The sequence below is a fragment of the Oncorhynchus kisutch genome, linkage group LG22 (genome assembly GCF_002021735.2).
Source record: "Oncorhynchus kisutch isolate 150728-3 linkage group LG22, Okis_V2, whole genome shotgun sequence".
In the NCBI taxonomy this organism is placed as follows: domain Eukaryota; kingdom Metazoa; phylum Chordata; class Actinopteri; order Salmoniformes; family Salmonidae; genus Oncorhynchus; species Oncorhynchus kisutch.
The window spans coordinates 40,744,351-40,770,939 of NC_034195.2; the positions used below are offsets into that span (position 1 = coordinate 40,744,351).

The window sequence follows — 26,589 nt, forward strand, 5'->3', positions numbered from 1 at the left end:
ACGGTAATGACGTAAAGACGCTCTGCAATATGATTGGCCATGTCCCTTCTAGTACAGGAATGACATTAAAATGGTAAAATAGCATTTTATATGGTGTATTTAATGTAAAATGCAGTAAAACAAATTGCCTACACATTATTAGCGTTTCAGCGAAGCTGTGAAACCTATTGTTATTCTTTAAAAAACATATTTTCCCATAGTCAAATCACTCAAGCATAGATTGGTAACTTTTTTCTTCTTCTAATTTGGCACACAGAAACTAGAAGCCATGAGAAACTTGGTCAAGATCAAAGGCACCGATTGGCCTATAAGTGTCGCTGCTATAAGTGGTCTCACTAGAAACAGTCATATCTGCCGCCCCGTTTACCTCGAGACTTGAAACTTTGTGTGTAGGTGTCTTTCCTCATGCTGAACAAATTTGTCTCAATGACCCAAAAGGTCTGTCAGGATACATTTTCCTCAATTTTGGAAAACTGCTTCTCATCAACCATAAATCCAAGCTACGCAAACCGGGATTGATTAAGAGATGGCTGAGTTATTGATAAATCAGGAAATCTCATTTTATGTGTCCATTTAAATCCTTTCTAAATCCACTTCACAGTGGCCTTTCATCTTGTCATTGCTATCATGGACGTACCTAAGATGAACTACACAGATTTTAATTTTTTTATAATTTTTTTAAACAAGGGAACTATTAATAACTTATTCTTTGCATATGTAACACTAATGTTCAAAATCATCTTCTACTTATGAACCATACATCAGATTCACTCCAGATTTTGTATTTAGACTCATGATTGCACATAGGCTAGGGGGCAGTATTTTAATGTTTGCATGAAAATTGTGCCCAAAGTAAACTGCCTATTCCTCAGGCCCAGAAGCTAGAATATGCATATAATTGGCAGATTAGGATAGAAAACACTCTAACGTTTCCAAAAATGTCAAAATATTGTCTGTGAGTATAACAGAACTGATAACTGCAGGCGAAAACCTGAGGAAAATCCATCCAGAAAGTGTTGTTTTTCTGAAACTACTCTTTTCCATTGCAAGCTTATCCTCCATTTAAAGGGATATCAACCAGATTCCTTTCCCTATGGCTTCCACAAGGTGTGAACAGTCTTTAGACATAGTTTCAGGTTTTTATTCTGAAAAATTAGCGAGAATGATCACATCGTGTCAGTGGATAGCCAGATGTCCTCAGATTTGTGCATGCGCGCGCGCCGGGAGCGAGACCTTTTCTTTCCCTCTTCTATCGAAAAGGCTACCGTCCGGTTGAAATATTATCGATTATTTATTGTAAAAACAACCTGAGGATTGATTATAAAAAAACATTTGACATGGTTCTACGAACCTTACGGATACTATTTGGTGTTACGGTTTTCTTCTGGTGAAAGAGAGGAGGACCAAAATGCAGCGTGGTTATCTTTATAAATCTTTAATAAAAGATGAAAAATGAACAATATACAAAAACCAAGCACCGTGAAAAACCGAAACAGCCCTATCTGGTGCAACAAACACAGAGACAGGAACAATCACCCACGAAATACTCAAAGAATATGGCTGCCTAAATATGGTTCCCAATCAGAGACAACGATAAACACCTGCCTCTGATTGAGAACCACTCTAGGCAACCATAGACTTACCTAGACTACTTCACTAACCACAATCCCATAACCTACAAAAACCCCTAGACAAAACACACCACATAAATACCCATGTCACACCCGGGCCTGACCAAAATAATAAAGAAAACACAAAATACTAAGGCCAGGGCGTGACATTTGGAATTTTTGTCTGCCCGTCGTAACCGCACGAGCCTGTGGATTACTGAACAAAACGCGCCAACCAAATGAACCATGTTTATATCTGCTTAAAAAAATGTTTTGCTTTAAAAGGCCCAATGCAGACCTTGGTATTTAAATATAAAATCATTTCTGGGTAACAATTAAGTACATTACTGTTGTTTTTGTCAATATAGAGTCAAAAAGAAACAGAAAAGCAATTTCTCAATCAAGAATTTAGTTAGGACTGTCTGGGAGTGGTCTACGTGACCTAATTGGACGAGCCTAATAGGAGGGATATTTAACCTGAAAACCATCTATTATTGGCAGAGGTTCGAAACTCTTTTTTATTGGTCTATTAACTTATATTGCCTGGTGATGTCGCCTGCCAGGCAGGCCAACGCTCCATCCCACCAAAACATGCTGAAATTTCAGGCGGTCTTTTCAAACAGCTCTTACACAAAAATGGCATTATCATAACTTTTCACAATTTCGCAGTATTATTCCAACTTCATAGTGTGGAAATATATATAATCACATTTGACTGTACTGGGCCTTTAACAGTTTGCAATAAAAAGGTCCCTAAAGAGTGAGTGAGAGAAGATTTTATTAGTAAGATAAAACTATTTGTCAAAATCATAAAAAGAGCAGGGACAATGGATTTCATTCATGGTGAGTTTATTGATCATACAGCATGCCTTGATCCTTAACAACACTTTAACTGATCCTTTCAAACAGACCAATATAGAGCTGATTAATCATAAACAGAAGTTGTCAATACAGAACTTTGAAACCAACTTATTCACTTACTAGGCCTACATGATCCAGTCCCCCCCAAAAACAGCCTCACAAGCTGTATAAGAGTGCCTTAGGGTCCCAGAGTAAGAGGACAAACTCAGACACCACAATCCCCCCACTTGCCTGAAACTGGACTGATTGGAGTGTGTTTAAAAGGATGTCATACAGGGGAAGAAACAAAAATAACCACATTCACCTCATTTGTTTGTCTACCGTCCAATTGATTTAAGCTGTCTACGTTCTTAATGGGAGATTTTGGTTCAAGCAGGGGGTAAACATGATGTCCGTCATCTTAGCTTTTATTTTTAAACCAAGACTGCGGCCTGCCACACAATCTCAGCTCCATTCCACTAACATCTCCCCAGTCCTCTTGGTTTCATGACTACAGCAACCTCTAAATGTTCACCTCACTGTATGTTCACAATCACATCTCACAATCTGCTCCACCAACCATAATGACATAGAAAAAGAAAACAGAAGTGAGAATAACATTGGACTGATATGGTGTCACACTCTTTAAAGCAGAAGTTTATTGAACAGCGGTTGTGCAACAGACATTTCTGAGGTACATGATGTAATTTATAGTGGATGGGGACAACTAAAGACAAATCCACGCTGTTGAAACACACTTCCCCATGTCAGATACAGTATGTGGTGAGGTGTTTGATTGATTGGTTTAGCCATTTTGTATAAGTTTTCCAGACAATAGAACCTGGCACATACCAGATCAACTAAGCTCATCAAATCAAACTTAGGAACCAAAATGTATTGACGTTCAATGTAATTGGTACAAGCCATATACTCGGACATTTTCACATTTGTCTTTGCAATGAATGTCACATGAATCTCACATTTAGCACCACAATGAACATGGTATCACTTTAAACTGACAGAGGAAGTGGTGACTGGTTGTTGTGTCCCATCCACTAGGGTTTAAGTCCAGGTGGGAGCCTTGCATGTATGCCACCCAACACAGTCAGTACATTTCACAACCGACAAAACTACTGTGCTTCCTACTGTACTGTTACCCTTCCCAGGCTCCCTAAAAACTGTAGAGTTGTGAGGTATAGAGATTTTTTTTGTCCAGTAAACCTGAGGTATAGAGATACCGCATTTGCAGAATGTGACCGAGAAAGGAGAGCAAAATAGATCAAATGAAAAGAAAACATGCTATCTAAGCAACCTGTACAAAGAACATTTCCAGTCGAATACTTATTTCATGTTCTTCTATTACCATCTACTTCAGTATTCTGAATGTATCTCTTAAGCAGTAAAATAATTATATTATAATACAAATGTTTATAAAATAGCAGCACACTCAAGTGACATCACAACTAAGTCATGTTATTTTTTTTTATATATAAGAATGAAACAAAATCATAGCTTTTAGCAGCGCAAAAAGACAATAATAATAACTCAATACAAATATTGACACTTTATGATGTCTTCACACCACCTCCATCTCTCTTCACTTTGGAATACAGTATCTAACCCCTTACAAACACTCCAAACTCCATTAGGTCTGGACACCCCATAAAATAAAACAAACAACTTTAAGGAGGTGTATTTACAAATTCAAACCTAACAGTCCAAAAACGAGACGAAACAAATCATAATCTTTGCTCAGAATAGAGCTTGCAAAAAACAAAAAAAGGCTGACATTCTTGGCATTGATGAACAGGGGCTAGTTTTGTTGAGAGGTTGAAGATGGCCTGGTTTATAAGATTTGTTTCTTGAAAACGTTAGCCTGCTAAAACACTGAATCCTCAACTTCCCCTCATACCTACCTACCACACACATACTCACGTACACACAAACAAACACTCAAGCACACACACACACCAAAGCCCCCTTTAAATGTAGCATTGAGAATTTTGTGTGAGTCAAAGGAAAGCTACCTTGTGTTGGCGATGTACCCTGTTGTCAGTCTTGGAAGTGAATTTGTTGAATTCTGACGTTTGGGTAACTGATTGAACCCCATGCCAATGAAGTGACTGAAGCAGCAATCACTCGGAAGGAGAGGGGTTCACACAGAGACAGCTACACAGGGGTATCCCCATAGTCAATAGGCCAGGTTCTACGAGCAAAACTATCAATAAGGTAGCCTTGAATATAGACCAGTTCCATTTGTTTGAAAGAAAACCTCAATTGCCCTCAGAACATGTGCAAAAATCTGATGTTATGGTAACATTTTCTTTATAGTTCCTCACCCATGTGACTTTTTTTGTCGCTGTGAAGCAGATCAAATAGAAAATTCAAGTATAACAAATATTTCATAATGTGATAACTTCTAAAACAAAATCATAAAACTGAAATCATAAAGGTCTCTAGAATTTTTGAAATTGGCATTAATTATTTGCTAAAACACATGAAATGGTCAGATGGCCCTTTCATCTTGCACTTTTCGGAATGTTTTTAGATCGGAATGTCCTCATATCGTAAGGTGTTAGGCCTCAATGTGGGGAAACCAGCCCTACAAATAAAATCAAAGAAAAAGATCACAAGAAAACAGAAAACATCCATAGACTCCCACACCATAACCATTTAAATTTGTCCCTTGGGGAGCATGTTTTCTAAGTGCTTTGCTGTTGAAATCATAGGCGTGTTGAAACCACTATGAGGGACTACAGATGCAATGATCACACATCTTCCCCTGCTCCAATACATTTCTCTGTCCTCTAATGAACCAATAAAGTTAATTCTCAAATAATGAGCTGGCAGCGTAAAGTCTGGTATTGATCCTAATTCGTCATCTGTGGCCTCGATCTGCCCAAAACGCAGAAATCTGATAGATATAATTTGAGGTCATTAGGCTCCTCTGCTGTATCTTTCAGCAACTCACCTACATTTCCTCCCTCTACACAGCAGCTTGCTTCTGCAGCGCAACAAACCCTTTCTACACCTGTTCACCCCCAACCCCTTCCATCCACCACAGGGATCCCTCCTCTCATCTGAGATACTAGGGCACCACTTAGAGAGGCATACACTCCTTCTTACTGACACTAAGCAGCCTGAAGCTCCTTCCATAACTCCAAAAGAACAAAACAATAACATGAAAATACAAACGCTATCTGGCAATATGTGATTGGTATGTTGGCAGTGAAAAGCAAACACCTCAAAATGAAACTTCTAAACAGAGGGTCCACGGCTGACTCTTCTAGACAAAACGAAGGAGCACAGCCACCCCTCTCTTCATCCCTTTCACTGTTCCTCCACCCACTAAGTGGACTCAGATCCCCAGATTTTTGTTGGCCGACAAACGCATATTAACTGAAGGCAGTGATATAACATAGATGCCCTGCAAATAATCCCTGTCTCCTGCCTGTTCCATAGTTTATCACCAGTCTAGTCTTCCCACTCAAGTGCCAAGCCATAACGCTCCAACACACACACACGCGCACACGGCAATCACACCAACCCACTCACACACAGAGATGCATGCCCACACCCATACGAACAAGCAGCCTGACAAAAAGAGCTTATTGACGTCTATTACTCTTCATTCACGAACATGTTTCTTAATAATAATAATAATGTAATTCACTATTATATACTTGGCTGTTCCCTGGATTTGGGACCCTTCTTGTCTCTTTCTTAGCACAATACTCTGCAATTCATGCAAAGTGCTCCCCTTATCACCAACACACAGCCAAACCATGCCATATTGAGCCCTGCCATTCACGGTCAGTGTAGCTCATATGGGGCTCCTGTCTCAGGCAGACCAACATGTACCAAAACAAAAAATACTAAACAAAACAGAAAAACCTTGCCCCAAATGTGATCCCATATATGCAAGCCTTGAATGGACTCACCACTACTTTTTAAAAAGCCTTATTTAGCTATTGGTTTCTTATTCAATATAACTTTATTATGATTAAACAATCAAAAACAGAACTCAAAATATGATTGGCTTCCCTTCTGTATATCTGAGGCACCATTGAGCTTTCGTGTATCAAGTCAGAGCTTTTAAAGGATATCTATTTTATATCTAAAAATAGCTTTGATTTCGTAAAATACATGGGCGCATGTTTTTGTGTTATAAAATAAAAAATCTCTACAAAAACTCTCTACAAAAGCCCTTTTTTCAAGGGGTAGTTTGTTTTTTGTTGTTTTTTTAAATGTTGATTTGTTGCTTATTTCAGATGCGCTACTGCTTCTTGCAGGCTCACAAGTTGATGTCGCGAACATCTGTTGGGGTGCTTGACTGATCCAGCTCGTCCATGGTCTTACTGCTGGGGCCATGCTGGACCTGCTGCTGATGCTGCTGTTGTTGCTGCTGTCGCCCCTCGCGCAGGCTGCTCACCAAGACCCTCTCAATCTGCTCCTGACACTCCTTCAGACAGTCCTGCAACACACAACCAAACAGACATGTCCATAAATATAGGAAGAGTGCACAGTACACAAGGAGATGGAAATAAACATGTAAATAAAGTCAGACTCAGAGAAAATGACACGTGTGCATTTACATATACACATACATAAATATTACATTTTTTTTACATTTACATTTGAGTAATTTAGCAGACGCTTTTATCCAGAGCAATTTACAGTTAGAGCATTCATCTTAAGATAGCGAGGTAAGACAACCACATATCATAGTAGTAAGTATAAGAAGTTATCAACAAAGGAGGGGGGGGGAAATGACTGAGATGTCAGTATACATTTAATACCTTCCAAGTTACAGCCAAAGCAAACAATGGAATATTTCCTAGATTACTGGATTGATATATTGTGTCACAGCCACTTACCTGCCTGATATTTGATAAGGTTACATATCCTTTCCATAATCCATAACCCCAGCCCTGACCAATGATGTATATGGGTTTTTTTTGGTCCCCCATATATGCATTTATTTTTTGGTTAGAAAATACTGTAAAATCACCAGGAATTAAGCAAAAAAAAATGTAATTGAGGAAATCTGAGATATGTGAACATGTCTCAGTGTAATCAAGGTATAAAATTATTATTTAAAAAATACAATCTCTTTTCAGGCTTAGTTGTGGTCAATTTGCAGTGTACAATTAAATGATAATGCCTGAGAAGCCAGTGTTTGGAAGATATATTGGCACGTGTGTTGGGAAACCATGCCGATATATCCTCCAAACACCGGCTTCGAGTTCATTATCATTTTTGTACAACAGGTTACCAACATACTCAAATAATGATTGAAATATTTTCATTCAAAAAAATATTTTGATGAATTTATTCATACTTTTGTATCTTTCCACAAGATGTAGTCCCAACACAAATCTAGGGTTTCTACCCAAGCCGGCTGATCGTTCTATCGTTTCAGTTGCCAAAGACGCGACCCAGTCATTCAGTCTTTTTGTTCTCTATATATGGATGCGACCCAGTCGTTCTTTCTAAATGTTCCATTGCCATACTGGCTGGCAACATTCTTATCCCTTGCTTGGTAGCTAGCCAACTACGGATAACTTACTTGTCCCCCCAACCATCAGCTCTGAATCTATAGTTGCCTACCCCTGATGTATATAAACCCTGGATTTATGATGCTATGTAATAGCCAATGAGAGGCTTTGAAGCCACCGGTCGGCCATATTGGCACTACTCAGAAAAAGCAGTCCTCTATAAGGAATGAATGGAATTTTACAGTATTTTCATTAAATGTTTAAAAGAAAAAAATATATATCTATTTAAGTATTCATTTTTTTATATTGGGGACAGTAACATTAGAACTTTCAAAAAATTATACTTTAAGGAAAAAGTTATTTTTCAATTTTTATATATAGCTCACATAATTTAATTTAAAAGTATGCATTAAGGTGTCTGTAATATAATAAATGTGGCAAAAACAAATGTAGACATTTAACAAATACATTTCTATAGCTTCCAAAATATTATTTTACAACGATGGGGGAGTGCCAAGATGGAGTCACGTGGCTTCAACACAGCGCCCCTGTCAGTCATCTAGTGTATATATAAATCAGTGGCTCTGACACAGACCTGCAGTTTCCTGACTGTACTGTGCTTTACTATGGGAACAGCGCCCATGCAGAATTTAGATGACCGCTACCCTGACTGCCACCCCCACATACAGAGAGCTACGGCTGAGCGGTGATTAGGACCAGGCCAAGCATTACCTCAGCCCACTAGGGCCCAGCACTGAACACCTCCCCCATCCCCCCATTCACCCCCCCACACACACACACACCTCACCAGTAGCCTTGACAACAGTGAAAACACAGGTATAGGCCCTAGTACTGAAGCTAAGCTATGTTAATTACATCCACGTCCTGTGGGAACACAAAGGTGGTGCTTTTTTAACGAGCCAGTCTCTGCCTGTAGGGAATCCACCTGAGAGCGGGCCGATCGGGTTTCAGCATCAAAGAGAGCTGGAAGTACCTGAGAATCTTCAGGAGAAAGCAACCTCTCAACACCCCTAAGCCTCTCCGTCTCAGACCTTGTATCCGCCACGATGGGGAGATGATGTAGGGGACATGAGGAGACGAAAGGAAAGGAAGAGAGGAGGACTGACTGATTTGTTTTTACAGGATTGGGATTTAGGAATCTGCCTCAAAGGGTGTGGGACAGAGGAAATATCCTGTAGTTCAGGCTGCTGTGGCCCCAAGATTCAGCTCTCAGGTTGGAAGTATTAGAGAGGAAGAGTTCTGATCTGACTATTAAAATATTAGTGTCCTGTAATAACTATGCTTATGGCTTGCAGTGTATGACAGTGCAGCCTTCTGGTGGTATACAACAGTAATGCACCCTTAGCTCTGTTGGAACAGCCGGGCGGCTGTGGGAAATAAGAAAGAGAGCCCCCAAGCCAGAAGCTTTAGTCTTGTGAGGAGGGGAACATTCCTTAGACATTTACAGCTAATTTAAACCTGATGGGCCATGGTTTGAACCTGTGTAATGGCTTCTGGGCAAGTGTTGCCTGCTGCATTGGTGAAATGAGAACAGAGGCCTATCACATGGGAATTGCTCCTTAGGAGTTGAACTGAGCAGAGTTATGAAAGGTCACTGTGTCAAAGGTCACAATATAAAAATCTCCAGGAAAAGCCTTGAAATGAATACTAAATAAAAAATGCACTACTTAGGCTAGATATATGATCCTAGCGAATCACTCTGTAAATGAATGAATGAATTACTAATTCAATCATTCAAATTCTGTATTTGGGCTCAATCGAGGACGAGCCAAATGTATCTGATAAATGGACTCACTTCATATTAAATAACTCAATATTTATTCTGTATTCTACCTATAGTGGCCCTGGATGTGGACAGATGTGAGAAGGCTGTGTGAGGGTTAGGGGGCCTAGGAATAGGGCTGGAAGAGCACTAACATGTGGAGGAGCCTCAGGGAGGGCGTCTCCCATGGTCGATAACTGGCTGCGCTGACGTGGAGGAAACACGACCGTCGGCCAGCGTCCCAATTTTCTGCTTCAGAGGTCCCCAACTTCCCACCAACATGTGCCATGTGCTCCAAAAATCTACTCCTCTGAGATTAACTAAAGCACAAAACATGTAAAGGAAATGCCAGTGTCTTACCGCAAGAATGCAGGCCGTAACATCTTAAAAGACATTCCCCTGTACTCTGCTCTTTATAACTTCAGTTTGGATCCCATGCCAAGGCCCACAGGCTTCATTTGAGAACCTTTAATGGCTTCAATATGACTATTGAAAACACCAATATGGTTTTCAGATAGGGTTTTTGGTACTTAGATACTACGGAAGGCAGCACTTGGAATACACTGGGAATGAAGTTTGGGAATGTTGTATCCAATCCTGAGTCCCCATTCCCCCACTCTTACATCTTAGAAACTCTACCCAAGGAAAAAAAAAAAATTATTACAATTATTTTGACAATTCAATCAACAGTATGAGGAGTAACCACAAGACAAACACTGCATCCATTGTGACATCATAGAGCCTCAAGAAGGAAGTTGAGCAGACAGACAAAACCATGGAATGTTTTAACTACTGTACCACACGGCAGTGCTACTCTGTGCAGACAGCATGGTCTGTCAGTGTGTGTGCGCGTGTGTGTGTGAGTGTGTGTGTCTGCAAGTGTGCGCGTGTTCATGTGCGTCTGTGTTTAGGAGGGGGATCATGCCATACCCTGGAGGTGGTCAGAGCAACCCATGACCCCATGTACACAAGCTCAATGTGAGCTCAAATGTGATGTGTCTCTGTCTCTCTGCTTTGAGCAATGTCATGTTTGAGCATCACAAGGAGCTATACCATTCCCTTTGGCTATATTTCTGTGTTACACCCAGATTATTACACACATCATTGCTCAATAGACTAAACTTCCAGATGAAATTAGAAACAACTTTGGCTAAAAGAAGATCTCAATGTGAGTAAGGAGGGGTGGATGATGAGTGGAGGGATGCAGGAAGGGAAGAAAAGGGAGAGAGGGTCAGGGGAGGAATGAAGGGGGTGTGGAGGACAGGGGCGTGTGTGTATCTGGTGTCCTGTGAGCTACTCCGAGAGTAAAGATGAACGGGAGAGAGTGAGAGTGTAAGCTTGCCAAGCAAAGCAGACAAAAACGTGGAAACAGTCTTCTAGTCCCTTCCTCTCTTCCTGTTTCAGCCTGCTCTGTGTTATAACAGCTAAGGACCTTCTGCGCATTTAGCTTCAATGGAAGGTTTCACATTTGAGGAGCTACATTACTTTTTATGTCAATCCACTTTCTATCGTCCTACCTTTCGCTGGCAATGCTTTTGGCTTCTTGGATGTTGAGAATCAAAACAGAAGCAGCAAACAACCAACAGTAGCCCAGCAACAGAGAATCCCTTTGGTCTTACAGGAATCACAACCAATCGAAACCTCCTAGTAACAAAGTTTTAATTCTTCCTCAGCGCCAGCCTCTCCCATCATGGCTTGGCCTGAAGGCTCACTGACCGGGCTGCTGTACCTGACTGACCACTCTCTGTGCCACACCAGGTGTATCTAAGGCTATATACACATTCCCCGGGGCGGCGTGAGACGGTGACTTGGCCCTATCACATGTCCTCTCTGAAAACCACACACTCTGGATACCAAATATGCCAGCGGGATGCCAGGGGTTGGTGTTGGCATCAGCAGCCGGGCTGGCAAGAGTTTACTTTACTTCATATTTTGCCTGGCCATCTCCATCCCAGCTCCGTGCCAACTCCCCAGCCGGAGCAACAAACCAAATGTGTGTATACTCTCACACTCTGTTTCATACCAAATTGACGACTGCGTTCAAACTGATATAATTGAGGTGGTTGTAGCCATTATGTATGGGATTGACATTAAGTGGCTGAGCTTGGAATTTTTGTAATTCATTATTACAATTTTATTAAACCTATATTTAACTAGACAACTCAGTTAAGAACAACTTCTTATTTACAATGACGGCCTTTTCCAGGAAGGGTAAGTGTGAAATGACACACCAATTCCTCTTTTGCTTTTATAGCAAGAAAATAGACAGAGCAGTGCTAACCCACTGGGCACAGACGTCATTTCAACATCTAGTTTTGATTTACATTTGGTTGAGTTATCAACTAACGTGAATACAATGTGAAATCAACAAAAAATGTATTTGGATTTAGATTAAAAGTTTTGTGGGAAAAAACGACAAAATTCCCTTGTTGTTGACGACTTTTAGCAAATCCAATCAGTTTTCCATGTTGATTCAATGTCAACACAGATTTTTCTGTTGTTGAAATGACATGGAAACAACACCGATTCAACCAGTTTTCGCCCGGTGGGAAGTAATCATCAAGCATCCTCTTCACAAAAATTCTGCTCTGGCAGGCAAGTTTACTGTAGCAGAGGGCCTGTGCTGCTCAGGCCAGCCATTTGTTGTTTATCGGCTATGGAGCACGACGTCACACACCACACACAGGGGAGGGAGCCTCCAGCAGAGATGCATTATGGGGCATGAGAGCGAGAGGGGGTAACCATCACAAGTGAGGCGGGATACTGGCTATGCTCCCCTGGTGTCCCTTTTCACACTTCAACAGCTTTCTCCCACCTCTCCTCCTCCTCTCCTATCCTCACCCACAGCGGGACAGGCTTTGTGAAGCTCGGAGTCTGTCTCTTGCTCTGTCTGGCAGTAAGTTTAGCAGGAGAGAGCCAGAACAGAGGCCAATGCAGTTCAGGCAGCCTCAGCCCCCCACCCTCATGCCCCCAGCAGTCTCCTCTCCCCGCCAGCCACAGCAGGGTCAACTGGCCTTACAGGTCAAAGGACTCTGGTCAGGCCAGGAAGCCCTCAGGTCACACAGTCCTGCCTCAAACGAGGAGGAATGCACAGAAGCTACCAACAGAATGGAGGTTAGTGCCTGCCACCAGGGAATTTTAAATGACAGCACTATTACCACCCCCCTGTACACCCGCGCTCCTTCACCTACCCCACCCCTGCTCCCCTCCTGATGAAAGCCAGGTGTGGGAGCCAGCTGTTGCCCAGCCTGCCTGCCTGTGTTTGGACTGAGCTGAGCACCCCTCCACGGCACTGCTCTACCCCCAGAACCACACAGAGGGGCTGCCTGGCCTGGCTCTGCTTCCTCAGTTTGCATTTGAGCACCACATTCTGCCTGGATTAACAGATATTTTATGTCGGGGACCTGCAAGGCCCTGGGATGCTGACTGGGCTGTGGGAAACTAACCTGGATTGAAGGGGGAAATCACAGGATGATATTTCACTACCTTTGCATAGCAGCTCCACGCAAATGTTAGGTGGAATATACTGCCACAGGGCAGTAGGGAACTATGGAAGGGTTGGAAAAGAGACATTGAGCTACATTTAGATTGACAGACCCAGTCAAATGCTGTCTATCAATCGTAATCAGTGGTTGAGGTATTTCTGTATGGGCTGGTTTTTCCAGATAGGCTGACTGACTCACATACAGGCCTTGACTCAAATATTTTAAATGAACTTTACTGCAAGTGTAGGTACTCAGATATACCTAAATTAATAATGCTTCTGAGAAATTCTGTGTAGACGTCAACCTCTGCTCTTACTCATACTGATTAGGCTGAGAAAATAACCAGAAAAAAACATTTGAAGGAGTTCTCTCTCAAGTCAGAATTGACCAGAAAGACAGGTCACTCACCACTTCTGTGTTTGTGATTTTGGCCAGCAGGTCTGTAAGACTGTCCCCCCACTGAGACTGGTCACCCGAGTCCAGCTGAAGCCCACAGATAGCCGCTCCAACACTGCCCGTGGCGATCATCGATGGGGGGTACATCGTGAAATTGAAGTCTGTGGGAGGACAAAAAACATGCTGAAGTAATATGACTTTCTAAGACTACATGGCTGTAATGGAGGACACACTTGTCTGTCTGATCAAAAACAGTTATGAGGGCAGTAAAACTGATTTTAAAAAGGTACCCAGCAATAAATTGAGCGTATATATATATATATTACACTTACCAACTTATCCAGAGATATACACCACAAACACTCCAGGTGAGCCAGCAAAGGCCACTACATTTAGTGAGTGAGATGTGAATAGTTTTCTTAAGTTCACAATTGGCACAATAGGGGTACAGACAGACATGTTCCCCCTAGAGACAATCTGATAGGCTAATCTGGTGGTCATAAATAATCGCCTTTAGCACTGGCTCCCACTAATGACCAGGACCCTGGGTAATGAGGGTTCACTTGGCTTGTAAAGGAGCTGAAAGGCAAACCCTTCCACCCCGCTGCCCCTCTACCCCCCTGTCCCAGTCAACCTCCCGGTCCGGCCCCTTTTCTTCCAGCTCCTGAGTAAACCGTGTGCTGTCTGAAAAAAGCCCCATAGCGCTTGGAAAGGGTGGAATAAAGAGCCACAGTCCCTCTGCCAATGATCACTGCTGTAGGTCCTTTTCCACGTGTGGTCGCAGGCGTGCGTCTCAAAGACCAATAACCATGTTAGCTCCCTTCACTGTCATTCATAATGCAAATAAGATAGCTTGTGAACAGGCCACTGGCCACCAGGAAGGCCACTGGCAGAGAGGGAGAGGAAAAGATTTTAAAAACTCCTAGGTTAAGACTCCTTCTGGGTTGTTACACGAAAAGAGTGCCTTTTGCATTCCTTTGATATTTTAAGTAAAAATGGTGCACCAATATTGCATTTTAAAAGCCTGTTATATTAAACAAAGATTTAAGGTGGAACTGACAGCATTTTAGCAACATGAAAGATTATTCAAATCTGTTCATATACACCCCCTGGAAGACTATAACCCTTTTTGAAAATATTTTCTGACAAGTGACCACTTAGATATGGTCATTTTCACATTTTCATCAATTCTTAGAATGTTTTGCAATTACGTATAGTTAAGGCATTTGTGAAAATACTATAGCAATATAGAGTGGGAAAGTAACCATGCGTTTGGACAATTAATAGACACTGCAGTAAATAAAACCGAATAAAAACATCTGTCTCGTCCTGGACCGGAGTCTACGCAGATCGCTGCGCCATAGCCAATCAAAGATACACTCTTAGAAAAAAGGGATCCAAAAGGGTTCTTTGGCTGTCCCCGTAGGAGAACCCTTTTTGGTTCCAAGTAGAACCCTTTTGGGTTCCATGTAGAACCCTCTGTGGAAAGGGTTTTTACATGGAACGGAAAAGGGTTCTTTCTACCTTTCTACCTTTTTTTTTTACAAGAGTGTACAAACAACCATGAAAAGGTAAGCACTCTCTCCCTCAGTTATGCACATCAACAACAAGATCAACAACTAATGCTAGCCAGAGCAAGATGATCTAACATCTAACGGAACATTAGATAAACCCTCTCAAACTTTTTCAGCTAGTTGGCCATCAAAATTGCACTGATAAATGATAGGGAATAGTTATCTGAAGTGTTCGTGACTAACTATTACTTTTTTGTCTTGGTTTACTGAGACTGGTCCTATTCAGCAGGTGTTGCATGTTCATGAAGTAATTTTGTGCTCCGGCACAAACAGACGAGAGTGCTCTGAAATCAGAGTAGATAGCCTGAGCGAATTTGCAAATGCAAGAGATATGCTACCTGGATAACAGTCGTTCAAGTTCAGCATAGCTGCTGAACCTTTCTTGCTAGCTAACCAAATGACACTTGCGTCTCTAGCTGTGTAGCCACCAAAAAAAGTAAGTTACTCACCTACTCCTCCAATGACATGATATCCTCCTAGCAGCTATCTAGCTAACATTAGGCTTTGTACTTTAAGCTTGCCCCCTAAATAAATGCGCTAGCCTACTAGCAACATTATGATTGACTTGTGATCATTGACCTTGCTAGTTTGACATTACATTATTTATCTCATATGTATACGTATATACTGTACTCTATATAATCTACTGCATCTTTATGTAATACATGTATCACCAGCCACTTTAAACTATGCCACTTTGTTTACATACTCATCTCATATGTATATACTGTACTCGATACCATCTACTGCATCTTGCCTATGCCGCTCTGTACCATCACTCATTCATATATCTTTATGTACATATTCTTTATCCCTTTACACTTATGTGTATAAGGTAGTAGTTTTGGAATTGTTAGCTAGATTACTCGTTGGTTATTACTGCATTGTTGGAACTAGAAGCACAAGCATTTCGCTACACTCGCATTAACATCTGCTAACCATGTGTATGTGACAAATAAAATTTGATTTGATTTGAATGTATTGACATTCCTAGCCTTCGTTACATTCGTCCGTTTTTGTAAAAAATATTGTGTAATTGAAACTGAAACAAATGTATTGGTGAATTATATGAATCATGCATTGAACAGCATCTATCTATTCTGACAACAATGCCTTAATGAACGTCATGGAATGTTGAGTCAACCGATTTTAAAACCTCTTATAAAGTTGGTTTTGTATAAACTGGGAGTTTGATATTGTTGACTGATATGAATGCCTGTTTCCAAGTTGTTAGATGCTATTTCCATTTAAATATAGACCACATGGAGAATTCAATAAATCAGATGTTTTATATGAATAAAGACTTTCTAAAGTCCAACAATTGTTCATTTTGACATGGCTCTCTGTGCACTCTCTGTGCCTTCTAGGAAGATTTCAACCCACTTTAATCCAGAATGTCTCCAAGTTTTCACCATCATTGTAAAGCCCTAGTTATTTTGTTGCTTTGACAAAGTTATTTCTGAAGATTATTATTTATTTCATGTGATTAGTGATTAATATATGTCTGTCCCTCATTTTAAGGTCAACCCAGTTATGTGAACTGAATTTTTTTCATTCAAAAGAAAAATGTAACATCTAATAGTGAAATCACAGCGTAAAAGCAGTTGAGCTGGCCATTTTCTGGTGTTTTGTGGTAAGCACAACACGTCAACCCCGTTACCCATATATAGGCTAGAAATGTTTTAACAATTAACATTTTCCTGTGAAGCTTGGGTTAAATTTTCACTCCCTGTTGCACAAGAAGCTTTCATTCCCCATGTAACAAGGGGATTAATGGCTGATTTAAGATTAAATCGTCAACCCTGTGCAGCCAACCCTGTTACTTTAACAGCCACTTACTATAGTAATTTTCTGAGATGGGAAAACTTGTTTTTTTTAATGATGATGAATGTGTGCTCTTTATGGCAGAATGTAAATATTAGGTGAAATCAACCGTTGTTTCTTTTACCAAGTTACACTTCTCAGAAGTCCCTGAATTGCTTAAACAACTGTTCTACTCCTTTAACTTCTTGGATATAGGGGGCGCTCTTTTAATTTATGGATTAAAAAAACGTGCCCGTTTTAAGCGCAATATTTTGTCACGAAAAGATGCTCGACTATGCATATAATTGACAGCTTTGGAAAGAAGACACTGACGTTTCCAAAACTGCAAAGATATTATCTGTGAGTGCCACAGAACTCATGCTACAGGCGAAACCAAGATGAAACTTCAAACAGGAAATGAGCAGAATTTTTGAGGCTCTGTTTTCCATTGTTTCCTTATATGGCTGTGAATGTGCCATGAACGAGCCTAAGCTTTCTGCCGTTTTACCAAGGTGTCTGCAGCATTGTGACGTATTTGTAGGCATATCATTGGAAGATTGGCCATAAGAGACTACATTTACCTGGTGTCCGCCCAGTGTCCTTTGTCTAAATTGGTGCGTAATCTTCAGCTGCAGGCATTTTCCCATGGGATTCAGAGGAGAAAGCACACGTCCACAAACGATATATCATCGAAGAGAAATGTGAAAAATACCTTGAGGATTGATTCTAAACAACGTTTGCCATGTTTCAGTCGATATTATGGAGTTAATTTGGAAAAAAGTTCGCCGTTTTGATGACTGAATTTGTTTTCTTTTGGTAGCCAAACGTGACGCACCAAACGGAGCGATTTCTCCTAAACAAATCATCTTTCAGGAAAAACTGAACATTTGCTATCTAACTGAGAGTCTCCTCATTGAAAACATCCGAAGTTCTTCAAAGGTAAATTATTTTATTTGAATGCTTTTCTGGTTTTTGTGAAAATGTTGCCTGCTGAATGCTAACGCTAAATGTTACGCTAGCTATCAATACTGTTACACAAATGCTTGTTTTGCTATGGTTGAGAAGCATATTTTGAAAATCTGAGATGAGTGTTGTTAACAAAAGGCTAAGCTTGAGAGCTAGCATATTTATTTAATTTCATTTGCGATTTTCATGAATAGTTAACGTTGCGTTATGGTAATGAGCTTGAGGCTGTAGTCACGATCCCGGATCCGGGATGGCTCGACGCAAGAAGTTAATTTGTCTGTCTGCTCTCTGCCCCCCTTTTCCACAGTTTCAATACCTTCTCCCTATTGCTCCACTCACTCTGTCTCTCTCACTAATCTTTTACCGTATTTTTTTATATATATATATTTTTTAGAAACAAGCTCCTCTGAATGGCACAGATGCCCAGCTCTTTGTTGCAGCCAGTGATTTGTATTTGCAACAATTTTTTGTGTGCATATTAATTGGGTGCAGCCAGTAGCTGAGAGAGGATAAGCAGGAGAGTGTGGCTCCATTGTCTGAAGTCATCACCTCATTTCACCCAATTGAAACCCAGCAACAGACCATCTCTGCTGATACCAATCCAATCCGACAACTGTACAAAGAGCAGTAGAGGGGGGACTGTGGCTCTGGGGAGAGTAGGGACAAGGGGGCGAGTAGGGACAAGGGGGAGAGTAGTGGGTGGGGGGCATCGCTCTGCTGCACATCGCTCTCTAGTCTGTGTCCAGACCCTTGTGAGTTTTTGGAAGAAGAAAAGAGTCGGTCTCCCTCCCACGTCCTCACACCTCCATCCACAGCTATTCCTCTGTAGCTGGGCCACCTTTGGGCTTGAGGAGTGGACAGAGCCATAGAGAAACAGCCGATGCATTAACATATTGCCATATTCAATAGCAAAAGCAAACTGTGTGTGTGTGCAATGGCTCTGAAGGGGAGTTTCTCTTTTTCTCTCTCCAAATCAAAGAGGTAGGTCCTTTGAGAGCTGCTGGAGCAGCCCCTCGCTGCCTTTTTAACATGCAGAGCCAGAAGCTTTCTCATCTTGTGGCTCAGTGTTGACAAATAAATGAACTTATTATACACCCCTGTGTTAGCTGCTGGTCGACTGCCACGGGCTGATTTATTAATGACAACCTCCACAAAACAGGAAAGAGGGCACAGAGCCCTGAGCACCACATCAGCACTTTACCAGCACAGCTTTTTATAGTGAAAAAAGGGACAAAGACATATGTACACACACACACACACACACTAAGCATGGAGCCTAAGTGGAGCAGTGGGCAGCAAGCTGAATTTTGGCCCCGGAGGACAAGACAGGTCTGTTGCAGAACAAGGGTCATCGACGGAGGCTGCCACTCTGGGGCTGGTGGGCCAGTGGTGAGTGCTGTGTATGGGGGGGAAGAATGGCTGTATTTCAGGCTAGCCTAATTGATATTCATGCTGAGGATAAAATGTGTATGTAGCTGAGTGGGGACGCCTGCAATGGAAAGCTCACTGTGTGTAGCGGCTGACTGGCCCTGCCTGCAGGCCTCTCACCCCCTTCAATGCCCCCCCATCCCCTCCAGAGCATCCATCCCCAGGCCTCCACTCCACTCTGCTCACCCAGCCTGCCTGCCATGCTCACCAGGGCCAACTCCTGGGTGGGTGAGATGCACTGTATACACATTTAACTTGTAAATTTATAAAAGTTGGAAACTAGAGTTTTTTTCTTGTGCAATAAATCAATAGACTGTTCTATACAGATGCAAAGTTTGTGTGTTTTTTACTGGGTTCCATTTTGAGGACCTGGGCCATGTTGATTGATTAAGGTCATAGACAAACATCATTTTGAGACTGGCATTATGCGGTTTCTCACCACTAATGGAGTGGACCAGGTAGTCAAAAAACAACATTTACAGACGTAGCTTACAGTCTGGCTAAACCGCTCTCGGTCAGAGAGGAGAGGCACTACAAACAACTGTGAACCTCCTGACTTTTATTGCAGTATGTCTTACTACTGTTGCATAGAAAGTGAGAGTTAATTTTCTAGGAAAGAATCATCTGACATTCTTATCTTGGCAGGTTTCATAACTTAGCTTATTCCATAAGAACACATCTACTCCAATTTCTTTTGAATAAATTTTGTTTGGGTCACCACGGCACAGCCTCAAAGGCACATTGATTTGCCAGAAACAAAAACAGGAATCCTCCTTAACGGTTGGATCCTGTAACAACTTGCTTCAGTGTTGCACCACCGAGACCCAGAGACTTGAGCAACAGCACTCAGTCCTGGCGTGGGAGGAAGCAGACCCCTCTGAACTGGAAGAACATGAATTGGCAGCTTTCGTTTGGAGCCCAGTTACAATCCCTCATCCATGACTTTCTGTAGTTGAGTTTCGTTTCCAGACAGTATTCGACCGATAAAATTGAATAAACAGCTGAGGAATAGCCGACCGACGCATCTTTACCTAGAAACTCCAGCTATGCTCAGGGAGGCTTCTTGTGTTATGAGAACATCATTCATGTCAAACTCAAAACCCACCAGCCGCTAACATTTACTTTACTTCCAAACCTCAGATGTTATTTTCAGTGGTTAATCTGTGCCCTTAGAAAATCACTTCCTGTTAGGACAACTGCAATGTCCACACATTCATTGTTTGGCTTTATGGTGGATGTTAAAAAGGCCAGCCCTTACGGTACGTTTCGACCAGAAGTGGTGCCTCCGCTTGACATCACTACAACTCCAAAAGATTGGCAGCCTCGTGGGGGTGGGTGTAGGCGTGAATCTATTCAAGTAAATAATTAAATACATTTTGAAAATAAAAATAAACAATGTATTAGCTAGCTACAGGAAGCCACAGTGTGTAGGCTAATGAACTGATCGTTAGCTAGCTAACCAACTTTACATACTACAGCTAGTTAACTTCATATTAGCTTGTTATCATGGTGTAAGCCTATTTATCATTGTAAATTAAAAACTTGTGCTCCAAATGTGTTTGTAGATAACAGCAATGGAAGAGGGTGAAAGGATTTTCTGCTCCAGCTTTCAGAAAAGGGAGTAGGTATACTAGTTAGATAGGGCAGGTTGTGCGATGAGATTATGCAAATATCTCTAGTTTTAATCCCTAGACAGAAAAACTATGAGGACAGAAAGAGATAATAGTCAGGGCTATTGAATTGTAATACAATTATGCCTGTTTCTGTGTGATGTCTGTCCTCAGATAAGGAGAGCTGTGAAAGCCTGTCTGCAGATGAGGTCCCAGTGAATGTCCCAAGAGACTGCTGGCACATCCTTGTATGTCATGGGCTGAATGTGTACTTAAGTCACACACAAATTATAGGCTACAAACATATTACAACTGTAGCAGGCCAATCCTTCTTCTGCAGGTACACTGTATGCTGGGTGTGCAAACTTCTGTTACAGCCTGGCACTAACACACCTGATTAAACTAATCAAACCTAATGAATTGATAATAATGTATATTATTGCTGGGCTGAAATAGAAGCCTGCTCACCCAGTTGATCAGGGAGTAGAGCAAGGTTGGCCAACTCTGGTATGGACATTTTGGTTCATCTGAAATTATGCTTTTGTTATAATAGCCTACTTACTAAGATGTCTAACATTTACAAAAGTTTGATTATTTGTACATTTTGAAATTATATTTTGATTCACTCAATGTTGATTCATGGAAGTGAAGTATTTAAACTTGTTTAAAACATTATTCAAGATGAACTAGTGTCAATGTTCATTCATCACAGATCACAATTCTGCAATAAAAAAGGTATGAAGGGGATCTGTCTCTAATTTGTGTTTCTATGTTGCTTTCTCAAATGAACATTACATTCTTGTCCAGTTGTGAGCCCTCTAATTTAAAATGGTACCAGTAGATAATGTATATGAGGCTAACCATAAGACAGATTTTCTACCACATTATTCTGACATGAAATTGTTTAGTGCAAATCCAACCCTTCCATTTTAGGTACATTTTAGGTACTGTAAATGAAAATACAGAGCTGGCAGTTTGTAGGCTACTTAAACTAAACAAGTAAACTAAAATGTGGAGTGTTGTAATTCTACCTTGTTTATTTGCTGAGAATGATTTTGAAATACAGAGACAAAATCAGAATGTCAATGGGATGGAGGAGGATCGCAGAGATGTTGGTGTTGATGGTGGGTAGAGAGATTTGCACAACAATGTTTGCAAGTCAAAGCCACAATTTCCTTTTCCCAAAGTACCCATTCATGTGCATTTAGATGGATTTTACAGGAAGTGAGCTATAATCATCATTGTCATGACACCAGTATGATTAAAGAGCCATAAGCTATACTATATGAGAATCATAATGTTAAGATACCATAATCCAATTGGTAGCATATTACATGGGACATTCATGCTTAGTGTATCATTTACAATGTTATGTGTGCTACTGGTGATTTCTAACCTTTGGTAGGGACATTTCACAATACAATTTACTCAACACATTTACAAAATGGTGGCTTTGATCACAGTTTTGAGGTTTGGGTTGCTTAATGTTCATAGCTAGCTAGCAGCACAAGCACACATCGTTGGGCAAATCTCTCTTCACCTACCATTAACACCAACAATTCACTACAATCCTCCATGCCATTGACCTTATTTTGTCTCTGTATTCTAGCAAAGTAAAATCATATACAATTGGAAAAACAGACAGCGATGATTGGCTTTCCTACACCTTTTTTGGTTGTACTTGCCCGGAACTAATGACAGACGTAACAGCGTTTCATGAAAGGATGATTTTCCTCACATGATTGGTTAATGGCAGTGGTGGCCGCATGCAATTTGCATAAAGTAGAGCAGAGCTGAACCTTTTCTATAGCTCCGCTCACCTTCCCACAATCCTCTGCGCATTGCTCCACATGCTCCCATTGAAAAGGAATGGGGTGGAACTTCGTCTGGTGAATTGGGAAGTGGTGGAAACCCTACCTTAGTCTGCAGTTTCAGCACCCCTGAACAAGGAGTTTGTTGTACTTACCCAACACCCCTTGTTTTCTTATTAGTGATAGCTACAAGCCCCCCCACTTGTATCAGCCAATCATAGTTTGCCGAAGCCCTGTATACCTCACTAAACCCCGCTCCTGCCGTCAGAGTGAGACAGTGGTCAGAAGAGAATGAACTGTTTCTTAAAAGCATATGTATTTGACCTGTGTTTAGTGCGTGCATCTAAGTGTAAGTACTGTGACATGTCATGCTAGCCCATTATGTTGTCTACCACATGCAGTGGCCACCCGTCATTCAGGGCAAAGCCTATAGCGCTCTGCTTGTGCCCTGTTCTACATGGCCCTCCCGGATCAGCCTGGAGTATTTTTCAGTGGAAGTCTGGCCGCCCCCAGGTTTTCTGATGTGGTGTTGATAACCACATTGAGGTGAGGCTAGTTCAGGACATACCATTCTATGACACACCGTGTATCACATTCCTGTGTGCACACTGTGAGGAAGCTTCCTCTAGCCTCATGGATGGATGCTGCAGATTAATCAGACATCAATGGAGTTGGACCGGGCGGAGAGAGGAGGTTCATTAGTTGGAAGAGGAATAGGAGGAATAATTTGTTGGAAGCTCTGACTAATCAGATCAGAAGCTTTCTCTTTCAACAAACACGGGTATAGAATTAAAGACCTACGCCATGCAGTCCCAGTGGATTCTGATTCCCACCTCTAGTAAAGTAGTCAGATGGAGCTGATTATTAGACAGGTTCAGGCCTATCTGCTTCGTTCCCCAACTAGTGATGCGCGGGTTGACTCATAAGCCGCAGTCCCCACGGTTATATCCATGTGGATGAAGGGCAAGTGGGTGAAGGGCGGGTTGAATACAGAGAAAACAATACCTTAAAAAAAGCCATAAATGTCATTCTTGTGGAATTTATATCTATAGGCTACATTGAGGTTTTCTTTCATTATTTTAGGCTGTCTGGCATTAGTGCATAAGCTTAAGATTTAGCGCCGAAAAGCCTGCACGGAACAGGCAGATAAAGTTCCCATCAATCCACAGAGGCAAAAATAACAATGTGAAACAAAGCTGTGAAACAGGGTTGAAAATAAATGTTTGGGCTTTCCCATTTGGTGAAGTGGTAAAAGAGGATGATAGCAGAGCCGGCTATGTTATGTGTGATGATTGTGAGGAGCTTTGCAAATTTGACAGTCACAAAACCGGGACCTCAAATAGGCCTATTGCATGTCAAGGGAACTGTAACCTACTATTCAGATGGGTTAAATGGAGAATGAAATCTGGACACTGACTGTAGGTCTATAACCTCTCACATAGCCTTAATATTAACTTCAAAATACACAAAGTGTGGGCAAAATTTTGACCTGGGAACTGGTGTGGAGAAATATGATTTTTCTTTCAGCCTCTTGAGAATTTGAATGCTCAGTTAAATACCACAGAGGTACTATCTTTATCAGCATCATAAAACTGATAGTATTTCAACCACATAAAATATGCATCCAAGCCGAACTGAAAACTTACCAGAAACATGTTGGGTTGTTTTCAAAGCTTTATATTTCCTTAAAAGGTAAAGGCTAGGTAAAGTCCCCCCTTATCTCAGCTCGCTGGTCACCATAGCATCACCCACCTGTAGCACGCGCTCCAGCGGGTATATCTCTGGTCACCCCCAAAACCAATTCTTTCTTTGGCCGCCACACCTACCAGTTCTCTGCTGCCAATGACTGGAACGAACTACAAAAATCTCTAAAAACTGGAAATCTCTGAAACTTATCTCCCTCACTAGCTTTAAGCACCAACTGTCAGAGCAGCTCACGGATTACTGCACCTGTACATAGCCCATCTATAATTTAGCCCAAACAACTACCTCTTTCCCTACTGTATTTATTTTATTTATTTATTTTGCTCCTTTGCACCCCATTATTTTTATTTCTACTTTGCACATTCTTCCACTGCAAATCTACCATTCCAGTGTTTTACTTGCTATATTGTATTTACTTTGCCACCATGGCCTTTTTTTTTGCCTTTACCTCCCTTATCTCACCTCATTTGTTCACATCGTATATAGACTTATTTATACTGTATTATTGACTGTATGTTTGTTTTACTCCATGTGTAACTCTGTGTTGTTGTGTGTGTCGAACTGCTTTGCTTTGTCTTGGCCAGGTCGCAATTGTAAATGAGAACTTGTTCTCAACTTGCCTACCTGGTTAAATAAAGGTGTACATTTTTTTTTTTTTTTTAAACGGTCAAATTGATCATTCCAGTTTTGTTTTCTAATTGCATTTTCTCCCTGGCCACTAAACATCTTTGCTCCCTGAAAGAAGATGACAGAAAGGTTTACCGATGTCAACTAGATTGAAGCATTCATTCTATCGATGTATGACATTCTGGTGAGCAATGGTTTATTTAGTCTTCTTAGGGTAACATACACTGAGTATACCAAACATTAGGAACACCTTCCTAATTCGTTGGGATATGGACTCCACAAGATTTTGAGAGTGTTCCACAGGGATGCTGGCCCATATTGACTCCAATGCTTCCCACAGTTGTGTCAAGTTGGCTGGATGTCCTTTGGGTGGTGGACCATTCTTGATACACACAAGAAACTGTTGAGCATGAAAAACCCAGCAGCATTGCAGTTCTTGACACAAACCGGTGCACCTGGCACCTATTACCATACCACGTTCAAAGCTACTTAAATATTTTGTCTTGCCCATTTACCCTCTGAATGGCACACATACACAATCCATGTCTCAATTGTCTCAAGACTTAAAAATAATGATTTAACCTGTCTCCTCCCCTTCATCTACACAGATTGAAGTGGATTTAACAAGTGACATCAATAAGGGATCATAGCTTTCACCTGGATTCACCGGATCTTTGTACACTCAGTGTATAATGACAGAAGAGAAGCTGCATGTATCTAATTATAGACAAGGGGACTAAGAAATAGCCTACCAAAATGTCAGAAATTATAAGCAGAAACATATCTAAATCAGGCAACAAAAAAATCCTGCACCCTCACTCAAAAAATCGTTCCACCGTCTTTGACTGTAGCCTATAGAAAATGTTTTCATTTTTGTGGGTTTGGGTCGGGTGTGGGCCTCAGATTTTCACTTCATCACATTATCAGAAGTCACTTTATCACAAGTCGGGCAGTTGCGGATTGGTTATTAGGAATTGCGGGCTGGTGCGGGTGAACCAACAGCTGACACGCGCACGACTATCCCCAACCCCTCCTTTACCTCTATTGAAAGAACGGGACAGGAGACCAGGGGGAAACAAGTGGACAAGAAGTGCTTGGTGTCTCTGTGGAAGAAGGAGGCCATAATCTCCCTTAATGGGCTTGTTTCTCCACCATTATCCTGTAGGCTTCCCTGGGGAGACGTTGGTGATTCCTATGGAGTGCCCCCGCTGTGCTGACCCTTACATGCCTCTGCATATGAAATGTTGAGCCGGCTCTTTGTCTCCTTTCTCCCAGCCTGTAGCCGAGCCCTAGACCATTTGCATAGTGCTGAATGGACCCTCCCTCATTATTAATTAATACTAAACCAGCCTGCGCCTCCCGGCCCACAGCCACCTGACCAAATCCCCACAGAGTGCCTCGAACAGAACTTTTCCATCAAAAGAGAGGAACCATTAAAAATGTGAGCCTTTTTT

At 41.4% G+C, this 26,589-nt stretch overlaps 1 protein-coding gene across 7 annotated transcripts in view; it reads right to left on the bottom strand.

Annotated features, from left to right (window-relative positions):
* Window positions 1-2,442: 2,442 nt before the first annotated feature.
* LOC109867280 (G1/S-specific cyclin-D2) overlaps window positions 2,443-26,589 on the bottom strand; it is a 257,766-nt gene continuing 233,619 nt past the window's right edge. For 5 of the 7 annotated variants that reach the window (XM_020456342.2, XM_020456340.2, XM_020456341.2 and 2 more), the window contains 2 exons: window positions 13,625-13,773; window positions 2,855-6,924 (listed from right to left, as the gene is read on the bottom strand). In XM_020456342.2, the coding sequence (XP_020311931.1) occupies window positions 6,745-6,924; window positions 13,625-13,773 (329 nt within the window). In that variant the 3' untranslated portion in view covers window positions 2,855-6,744. Of the gene's footprint in view, window positions 6,925-13,624; window positions 13,774-26,589 lie in introns of all 7 variants that reach the window. The other 2 variants (XM_031801135.1, XM_031801136.1) reach the window with 1 other exon arrangement.